Raw genomic sequence first — 10,943 nt, forward strand, 5'->3', positions numbered from 1 at the left:
GAAGTCCTACCCATCGTTCAAAGCCCACCTTTAATGCTCACTCCTCCCTGATTATCACAACCAGAAATCTTCGCTCCCTCCTCCCCATCTGCCTACAGCATTTAACAGGTACTAGTCTCTCCCTGAAGAGATGCTGCTTTGTGCTTGTAGCTGTTGATACAGGTGGCTTTTCCCTCCTGCCAGGCTGTCTTCTTCTTTATAGAAAGGTCTGGATCTTGTCTAACTTTATAGCCTGCAAATTGCCCTGCCTGGAATATATATTTAATAAATATGACAAATAATATGCGAATGGACAAAGTTCTAGCTCCCTTAAAGAAAAAATAATAATAGGTAATACTGAATGCATGTTATATGCAGGCACTGTGCCAGGTGATTAATATGGAATAACTAACTCCTTTATTTCTCACAACTCCTCAGTGGAATAGGTACTGTTATTGCCCCAATTTTGGAACCAAGGAAACCAAGGATCAGAAAGAGTTTCTCATCCAAAGTCACACAAAGCTAAAAGTAACAGAGCCAGGAATCAAATCCAAGCAGTCTGCCCCGAGGGCCTGAGCCTTTAACAACTGTGCTAAAAGACACCATTCTTTAATCCTGATTCTATCTGGGGAGGTGTTTTGAGATACAGGCACACCCAAGGGCAGCCTCAAGCTAATGATGGATCCCAGTGGTATTCTCTGGTACCATCCACCTGCCTTTCAGTGCTGTTTTGCTGCTGTCCCTGGATCCCCACCCTAGGGCTCCCTACTGTCAGTCACTGAGCTGCCAAGGTGTCCTTAAGTTAAAACTGATGCCCTCACCCATCCATGCCTCCTACCCTCAATATTCTTATTAATTTGGTCTTGAAGGCTTTTAAGATACCAAGGATGAGGGCCTGAGGATCTACCCTCAGAGCATCAAACCTCAAGCCATGCAGAGGAACGCTGTTCCCTCCTGGTAGCGCCAAGGTGGGGTGAGGGGAGCACATAGGTCACATGCAGTAGGTCAGCCCTTTGCAGACGCACGCGGACCGCACCCGGGGTGTGAGAGAGCAGCTGGTCAAGCTAATGGGCTCATTCTATCTTTCCAGGTGGTTTCATCAGTTTCAATGGCTCCTGGAGGGTCCAGGGAATCCTGGCCATGTCTCGATCCCTGGGGGATTATCCGCTGAAAAATCTCAACGTGGTCATCCCAGACCCAGATATCCTGACCTTTGACCTGGACAAGCTCCAGCCCGAGTTCATGATCTTGGCATCAGATGGCCTCTGGGATGCTTTCAGCAACGAAGAAGCTGTTCGATTCATCAAGGACCGCTTGGATGAACCTCACTTTGGGGCCAAGAGCATAGTTTTACAGTCGTTTTACAGAGGCTGCCCTGACAACATCACAGTCATGGTGGTGAAGTTCAGGAATAGCAGCAAAACAGAAGAGCAGTGAACCCTCTGGGGTCTCAGCTGCCTTAGACTAAAGGACTTTCAACACACTGGTTTCTTTTAATGTAGTGAAAGGTGTGGGAGTTACAGTTAGAATCATCCATCCCAGACATGGGGTTCCCCACCCCCGGCCATCTTAAGTCTATGTGCCCTGATGAACAGAGGGTGTTCTTGGCCAATGTAGTTGAGAGGCTGGAAAATGGTTTCTTTGTGTTTTCCCAACTCTTTCATCCAATGTTCAAAATATATAAATATATAGCTGTAGAGTCACATGTATGAAGTGAATGGCATATGTGCCATATATTCTCCTTTTACGATTGTTTTCAAGATCCCTTACAGGGCCCTCCAGGCATCAGACTTTGTGTCCTCTCATTGGAGCAGTGAGTCAGGGCCGATGTGGCCACACCCTATGCCGAGGGGCAGAGCTGTCCTGAGGATGCTTTGTCCTCCTGAGCCCAGGTTTTCTGCTCTGCAGCAGCCCTGCAGAAACAGATTTGGAAATGGTTTATTATTCCGTGGCTGCTCTTGGAGGCTGAGGGACGTGGGGAGGATGAGAGCCGCCTGCACGGCAGAAGTAAACTTCTTCCCTCGCTTTCTTTATTAGTTAAATAGACTTTGTGTACCACCTGACCAGTCTTTGTGTGTTTATCCTAATCATGCATGACCTTAATCTTTGGCCTACACCTTACCTAATGTAATAGGCAGCTGTTAAACTTTACCACCAGACACCACGATTTTTTTACATTACCAAGTGAAAAAAGCAAATCACAGTACCATAATCCCTTCCACCTTTAAGGGTAGATAGAGGACACCATGGCCGAATAAGTCACAGCGCCCCTTGGGAAGTCTGCTATTTGCCTTCAGAGAGAACGCTGGTGAGGTTGCCACCTCGAATCGAGCTCCAGCTGCCCGGTTTTGTGCATCTTTTCCTCTCCTGTTCTAGTAGCTTTCAAGTGTCTCTGAAGCAGTGTTCTGAGAAGCAGCGGTGTAGAACTGCATGTGTGCTCCCGGAAGCCGAGTACAGAGTTCGCAGCCAAGTTTTGGAATTTGGTGGTAAACTACTGGGACGTGCTTCTGCTAGACAGTGGAAAGGCAGCAGTCTTTAACATCTGGTTGCAAACCACTGAGTTATTTTTGTGGCCAGACTTGCTGCTTTTCATTTCTTATCACCAAAGTCACATTTCCAATCTCAGTATTTTATAAGTTAATTACAGAAAATGCTGGGTCATCCTGTTTCCCTGGCTGAGGTGCTCAAACAGCCAAACAAGATTTTCATTGCATCCCCACCCCTCTGTGTCTGAAACGCCAGGGCGGCCACCTGGTTTTGTCCTTCCAGAGTGAGCATTTGCCTTTATAGCTTCTCAAAGGCCCCATTCACTGGCCACCTCCTGCCCACGATGCCGCTTCCCTGCTTGCTTCAGCTGTGGAGCTTTCCTGAAGCAGGTTCTAGGAGTGAACTCAGGAGGATGAAAAGATTCCCTTGTGGCTGCCAAGGACTGGAATCTGTCTGGATTCCTCTGAGCACTTAACCTTTCTTTGACTGAAAGAATTAATAGTGGTTTCCCAAGAGATGTGCTTACTTTGGTAAACTATAACATTAGAATTTACAATATGAGAATTGGAACCTCGTTTTTTTTCCTTTTTTTTTAAGCCATAGAATGTTCTAGTACAAAATACCTGCCACCATGTTAGATTGGAGTATCTGCCTATTGAGAGGCACTGAACATTTGGATGTGTGTATTTGAGGCGGGGGTTAGGAAGGGAATGTGGGAAACATGCAGGTTGTGATCAGTGATGGGACAGTCAGGCCAGGTGGCCTGAGTTTGCTTGGTGATTTTAGGACGTTCTGATTCTGGAGAGTTACCAAAGCCCACCCTCTAACCGGAGTCCAGGAATAAGCAGTGTCAGCATATTACAGTGTGCAGTTAATTTTCCTTTTTTATTTTTAACTTAACCCAAAATTCATAATAGCGATGGAAAGATATTTTTAAATGCTATGATCACTGTGATTGTCTAAAATGAAAACGGTACTGTTTTGGTGAAGATGAAGGAGAAAAGCGACTTAGTAAATTAGTGTTTATTTGCCCTGCAAAATGTCTTACTAGATGGTGCTGAGTGCAGGAGTGCATGGCTTTCCTTCTGAGTTCACAAGGCATCTTCTAAACTTTGCTTTGTAGAATTAATTCATTTCTGACTTTAATCAAGTAGTGCGTGTATTTTCTACTCCCTTTCTGCCTCTTTTTCTCCCACTTTGGCTTGTAGATTTTTGAAAAACAGAAGTTCTAGGCAAAATAGTAGCAGTTTGATTAATAGTTATGTCTCAAATCAGGCTACTTTGTTCCCTTCCCCATCCTCCTGGAGCTCTCTCTCCCTGAGCCGCCTCCAGCTGTCGGAGGTCTGCAGACATCACCCGGCATGCCCTGTGGCTCACCGGCCAGCCACTCCCATTTTCCAGGGACAGGGAAGGTTGAGTCTAGTTAGGGAAATTGATTTGAGAAGTTTGCATGTGAAGCTTCCCTAAACAGCACTGCCAAAGCTTTGGAATCGTCACCCAGACCCCCTAGCCTGAGTTCGCATTGCCAATAGCCCCCATGGTGCCAAATTTTGGAATGGTTTTATAGTCTTTTAGAAATGAAGCTGGGAGCCAATGATCACATGCTTATGAGCCCCCAGCAAGATGCCAAGCCCAGGTCTTCATTAATGCACTGCTCTCCCGCTGCTCCACTGGCAATTTGTACTCTTAAAATGGGTTGGGATTGGGGTGGGGGTGGGGGGAGACAGGGAAACTTTTTTTTTAATTCACTGTATTTGCAATTCTCTAATAAAAGGAATAAATAATACTTATATGGAAAATTCCAAAGCTAGTTCCCAAGATCGGCATTTATTTCACATGACCAACTTGCCCAAGGCACTTAACTCCGAGGTCGCTGTTCTAATGCAACATGACTGTGCATCTTACTGGTAACCAGTGGCTACATTCCATTCCTTGCCTTGGACTGAAGGCATTGGGCTCTAGAATCTTGTCTATGTGGTAAGAGTATTACAGAGCGTTTTATAGAGTGATGGAGCATATGTGATCTGGATAATTTAAAACAGGTCTTATGGGCTTCCCTGGTGGCGCAGTGGTTGAGAGTCCGCCTGCCGATGCAGGGAATTTCATACAGCTGTGATGATTTCAGTCCATGAACATTTTGTGCAAACAGGATTGCATGAGTGATGGCATCATCAACACTATTTGAGGTGATCCTAGGAAGTTGATTACACGATTGAATTGGATCACTAGGATATCTGGCAATACATGAGGGATTCACAAAGGGAGTGATCGCTTTTTCCTTTGCCAGGTATATTTGATTTTCCTGACATTCCCCCCACCCGCCCCCGAGTTGTTGCCAGATCTAACTCTCTTGCAACTGGGAACACAAAAACTAGAAAGGGCAACATTTCATTATACACTTGTAAGTATAGGAATTCATACTCTGGATAAGGTTTTATTTTCCACTGACCTCAGAAAATTGTTTCCTCCTTTTGACCCATTATTAGACTGATCTTCTCTTAATTTTCCCCCCAAATTGCCTTAGCTCATCACACCAGCATTCCTGACCCAGCTCTGCAGAAATGACATGACCATTAGATACTGTGCTGGGTCCTATCTGACTGACTCTGGATTAAATCCTTCACATCTAGACTTCTAAGCTAATTAGTTGAACACTGCAGGAGTAATGAGATACAGTGTTCCCCAAAGTGTGCTCCACAGGACACAAGTTCCAAAGATACTCTTCCAAACGTGGGGCTCCAGGGTCAAATGAGTTTGGGAAACATACTATCGTAGAAAGTTAGTACATATAAGCACATCAAAGGTTCTAATTTAAATATCCTCCAGGGGAAATAAATAAACACCACAAATGTAATTCCAGTGTTTTCCAGATTAATCTGACCACGCAAACTTTTTTGGGTAACACCTAGTAACACTCCAAGGAGCTCATGTTCCATAGCACCCACTTTGGGAAATTCTGCTATATGGAAATGTTACTGTTTTCTCATTCACTGTGACTCTTAGCAGTTGCTGTATAGTTTGTAGTTTAGCAGCAGTAATTCACGGAAGAGACTGATTTGTTAGTGAAAGCAGTATTAAGAAATAGTATGATTTAATCTAATTTTATCGATAGCAGAAGCCCAACAATCCTGCTTGAAACTCTAAACATGGGCTCGCTTCTTTTTATGTGAACGGTAAGCAAGAGCCTTACCATAGCTAGGGATTTCTCAAATTTGTTCCAAGAGCTTTCAGTTGCTTTTTTGAAGTTATCTTTGCTTTCCAGATGGAATCAAAATATGTTTACATTTTATCACTGTGTGAGAGTAAAAAAAAATATATTTAAAATAATAGAAAAGGGGGAATGGCATATTTGGTATTAATTCATTTTTTAAATTCTAACTAGATTTTTAAAAATTATGTATCCATTGTATAATAATGGAAATGTAAACTATTTACACTTACTCTTTTCTTATTCTTTCTGAAATCCCTGTCCCATGTTGTCCTACCTTTCACATTTGATATATATATAATTAAGTTTGGCAAGTTATTTGGAGAGAGAATCCCCAAATCACAGAGGAAGCAAATCTAGTCAAAAATATGGTACAAAGTGAATTTAGGATAAAGTCATTATCTTAAAATTATATCCAATATTTAGGAATACACCCTCCCTCTGGTTGTTATCCAGAATAGTATAAAACAGAAAGTAAAGTCACTTAGACTAGGTGGCAGATTGCAAAGGGCAAGTGATAGTTGACACTATAAGGCTTCCGTTAGATATGTGATTCTAAACTTGTTTTCTAGTATGTAAATTTATTTGCTAATCTTAATAATGTTGATGCTTTGTCCATTACTTTGTCCATGTGGTTAAGCTGCAAACTGTTAGACCAAGGGTTGATCATGATCATGTTTATGTGTTTACTAGTAACCACACCATCATCTGTACAATCATTTCAGTAAATACAAGTTAAGGACTTAGAGGAAAACATGTAGCAACTGTTCATTTTAGCAGATCGTTATAAGCATTTGCACAATTCAAAACTCCACCAAAAAGCAAGCAAGTAGCAAAAGTGTAGATTACATTTAGAGATGTGGTTCCATTTACTCTAGAAATCCTATAATCTGGCATTATAATCCCCTCTGACATTTGCCAAATCCAAATTAATCTCAGAACCTCCAAGGACCAGAGTCCCTAGCTTTCAGCACAAGCAGATTACTGTGAGGGCTCCAATGGCAGATTGTGGTTGGGGGGAGGGGGGGAGGGTTGGGGGCAGGGCAGTCTGCCTGGGTCTCTGCCTCCATAGGAAAGGGCCCATGTTTCAGCCACACTCTCCCTTCACCTTTTTTTTTTTTTTTTTTGCGGTACGCGGGCCTCTCTCTCACTGTTGTGGCCTCTCCCGTTGCGGAGCACAGGTTCCGGACGCGCAGGCTCAGCGGCCATGGCTCACGGGCCCAGCCGCTCCGCGGCATGTGGGATCTTCCCGGACCGGGGCATGAACCCGCGTCCCCTGCATCGGCAGGCGGACTCCCAACCACTGCGCCACCAGGGAAGCCCCTTCTCCCGTCACCTTTTGTCATGTAGAAATTTAGAGGTTAAGTGTGATGTCATGCAGTATCTCAACATATCCCTGTATTAATTAGACAATGCATAATTTTAAAATGTGTTCGTGCAGAAACAAAGGTAGAAGTAATAGTCAAGGAATTGGGGAATGCGGGGGGTGGAGAAAACCTTTAGGATACTCAGACATTAAAAACATAAAAGGTAGGTTATCAAAAATTTAGATTATTAGACTTTTACCTACATAGGTTGTATTTAATAGCAGTTGCTGACACCTGCACATACATCTGTAGAAGGCAGTTTTCCCCACTTTTCACCTATTGAGATGCAAGCCTTCCCATTTAGAGTATTGGCTAATGCTGTGCTTACATGTTAACTAATACAATTCTAAAGCTCCTTTTCTTAGGACTGATGGCACAGGTAGAATAACATTTAAGCAAAATAATTTGGAACATTTTTTAATTTTAAAAAAGGCAAAATTAGAGCTTCCCTAATTTTGGTGGCGCAGTGGTTGAGAGTCCGCCTGCTGATGCAGGGGACGCGGGTTCGTGCCCCGGTCCGGGAAGATCCCGCATGCCACCGAGCAGTTAGGCCCGTGAGCCATGGCCGCTGAGCCTGCGTGTCCGGAGCCTGTGCTCCTCAACGGGAGAGGCCACAACAGTGAGAGGCCCGCGTACCGCAAAAAAAAAAAAAAAAAAAGCAAAATTAATTTCCAGTGAGATCAAAGTCAGAATGTAAAGAAAAGCATTCTCAAGAAAATATACAAGACAGGGACTTACTTCCCTTGTGGTCCAGTGGCTAAGACTCCACGCTCCCAATGCAGGGGGCCCGGGTTGGATCCCTGGTCAGGGAACTAGATCCCATTTGCCGCAACTAAGAGTTTGCATGCCGCAACGAAAGATCCCGCACACGGCAACGAAGATCCCATGTGCCACAACCAAGACCCAGTGCAAATAAATAATTAAAAATAAATTAATTTAAAAAATAAAGTATATAAGACAAAAATCAAAGGAGAATAATATAAAATATTTTAAATTAAGAAAACATTACATCGTGAATCATGCTTTCTGATATTTGTGCTCTTTCTGAAGTTGAGATAACACTGAAGTAAGAATGAATTCTGAGTTATTTGTAAAGTTAGTAAAATTACAGTCCCTATTTCATTCTTTCCCTGTGAAAATAGATACATGTGGTCTTATCTACTGTTCTCCTAAACCACTTTTACTGTCCTAGGTACTGTTTACTTTCCAAATGCTAGACATCGTTTTACCCTGAATCCTTAGAATTTGTGCATTTTCAAGGAGGGAATACTCCTTTTTAGTAAAAGGGACTAAATGATAGACCTTCTATTTTAGAATGCTCCAATAAAACTAAAGTCAGATAAACACAGTCACAGCTACATCTGGGGGCGAATTTTAAAACTGGTAGTTTTCCAAATGCCAACATGAATACCAGTGAGTATTCAATTTAAAACAGATGATTTCACAAAGACAAAGCACAGGGTTATTTAATGTTCCTGCTTCCTAGAGAGTTTTCCATATAATGAAAAGGGTCATGTTGGCTCATATAATTTTTTTTAGTCCTGTAGAAATGATGTATTAGACATCTCTAACTGAAGAGACTGATGTCTCGTGCACATTTTATGTCCCCATCTGTCTCAGTATATGCAGAGACAAACAGTGATGCTTAGTGTAATAATGAAAAGATACAAATCCTGCTACATGGGAAGAAACTATAACCATGGGATATTAAGCAAGAATACTCCCCCTATTTAGGCTCCAAGACTACAACCAGTCTATGTATTTTTCATCTTGATTTCCCTTTATCTCAGGCATATATTCATAAAAATGGAGTAATAAATACAGAATTGGAGAAGAACCAATAACTTTTGCTCCTATTTTAGAAAGCAGTGTTTGCCTTTTTAAAATTTTGTCAGAAATACATGTTCACATTGAAACATTGACATCTACAGCCTTGTTTTTGGTTTACTCTGTCAGTTACTAAAGCCAGTGGTTTTGATTTATAGCACTCACATAATTTCAGTTCAGATTATAAAGGGTTGAAATCTATTTTGCAATGCCTCCTTGGTCAGCCGGGAAAAAGAAAACAAGAGCAAAAAACGACGACGTTTTAGAGTTCAGAAGAATGATGATTCTAACAAGCCTGAAAAATAGTAATGAAACATTTCACTCCAGAACACCCCAGTGTGAACTATGTTCACATACATCATTCCTATATACCAAATATACAAGTTAAAAAAAAAGCATCACTGGATTCATAAAACATTGATCTATGTTATGAACAGATTTAACTGAGAAAGCCACTATTTTTGCTTAAGTAAATCTGCTCGTATATTCTTTCCATTATTATTATTGTTATTATTACTTTTTTGAGCACCGACCATATGCCAAGTGCAGGTCACCTAAGGGAGTGTATCTAGAGGTGAGCACTCAGGCACCATCCCTGCCTTGGCACTTACAGCCCAGCGGAGGCTTCACAGATATCGTAACGCTCAGTATTGCCTGAATGCGATAAAAATGGGCATCTTTCATGATTTTCTCCAATGGGTTTAGATGTATAAAGACAGGACAGAATTAGAGTTATTCTTTCCTACACTTAAAAGACAGTGAATGGTAACAGATTTGGAATATCTTGCCTACACCCAAGCAAACTGCATCAGATAATTATTCCACGTTAGGTCGTCTAGTTTCCCAAGGATGGAGTGGGGAGGTGAGACAGGGAGCCTCTGGGTACCAGGGCAGGGGTAGGGCTGTCCCAATGAGGAGCCACCACTGGAACAGCAGACATGTAATGGCTCAGCAGTGGTATGATTCAAGCCAGGGTATCTCTCTCTACAAGGTCCTCTGGAGGAAGGAGAGAATTACAGCAAAGGCAAACAGGGAACACTGAGAACATCTCTCCATGACTTGTTTTTATTTTTGTTCCCAAGAGGCTATGTACCAACTTCATGTCTCAAATGAGAACCCAGAGCTGAGAGTTTTTATCATCAGTGTTCCTTGATTATGTAAATTAGCAAATTTATTATATAGAAAATTAACATATTTCAGGAATACAATTATTTCTTGATCTTAATTGGGAAGACTAAATGCCAGATTTTTTTTAAAGCATAAATTTGGCATCCATGGTTACTTTAGACTTTCTAGGTTCTAGGCATGGAATTTAAGCTTTATATTTTGAACAAGAATAGCAACATCTATTTTCTGCATAGCAAAGCAAAACTAAATGCCAGACTTTTATTTTTAACCACAGAAGCCATCACTTCTTTCTAAAATCTTTGGCTGGTCATCTTCCCTAGACATCTCTTTCTGTTTATGCCAATTGCTTCTTTATCCAAGTAATATTAGCTTTGGCCCAATTATATTAGAATTCTATTGAATTAGAATAACACAAAGTGAATAAGATATTGGGAATATCTCATTGTGGTCAGCAGTGGAATTTTTGTTGTTTTGTTTTTAATCATGAAAACATACAACAAGAAATGCAAATTAAGTCAAGCCAGTTTCTGATTTGTTAAGATTAAAACCATAGGAGGAGTCCAGTTATTAAGGAAGGAAAGGAGGATTGGAGGGAGTAAGAGAAAACAATCCACATAACTGAGACGTATTTTTCATGAATGGTATATCTCAAAATCTGCTCTTGTTTCCTGCTGAATTTTGAAACAGTGACTTTGTATATGCATTTACTATACCTATTTTAACATCATGAAAAATTTTCCATGAGCATTTTCTTGCTATTTTAAAAATCATAAGATGTTATTTGTTTATAAAAAGATAGCAGACTCCATAAAATATTAGACAATGCTTTCTTTTAGGAATCTCCCAATTGAATTTAATAATTAAATCATGGGTCAAAATGACTGCTCAAATCAATCAGACTGTCTGGTAAGTTAGTCCCTGAAAACTATCCATAAAATACAACAAAA

The 10,943-nt window shown here is 41.3% G+C and overlaps 1 protein-coding gene across 1 annotated transcript in view; it reads left to right on the forward strand.

Annotated features, from left to right (window-relative positions):
• The window catches only part of PPM1L (protein phosphatase, Mg2+/Mn2+ dependent 1L), a 321,730-nt gene extending 317,428 nt beyond the window's left edge, over positions 1-4,302 (forward strand). Inside the window, exon 4 of the mRNA XM_024763562.1 lies at positions 1,070-4,302. Within this exon, the coding sequence (XP_024619330.1) occupies positions 1,070-1,416 (347 nt within the window). The 3' untranslated portion in view covers positions 1,417-4,302. The remainder of the gene's footprint in view (positions 1-1,069) is intronic.
• The last annotated feature ends 6,641 nt before the right edge of the window (positions 4,303-10,943 follow it).

This window comes from Neophocaena asiaeorientalis, unplaced genomic scaffold (genome assembly GCF_003031525.2).
Source record: "Neophocaena asiaeorientalis asiaeorientalis breed wild unplaced genomic scaffold, Neophocaena_asiaeorientalis_V1.1 scaffold395, whole genome shotgun sequence".
Classification (NCBI taxonomy): Eukaryota; Metazoa; Chordata; class Mammalia; order Artiodactyla; family Phocoenidae; genus Neophocaena; species Neophocaena asiaeorientalis.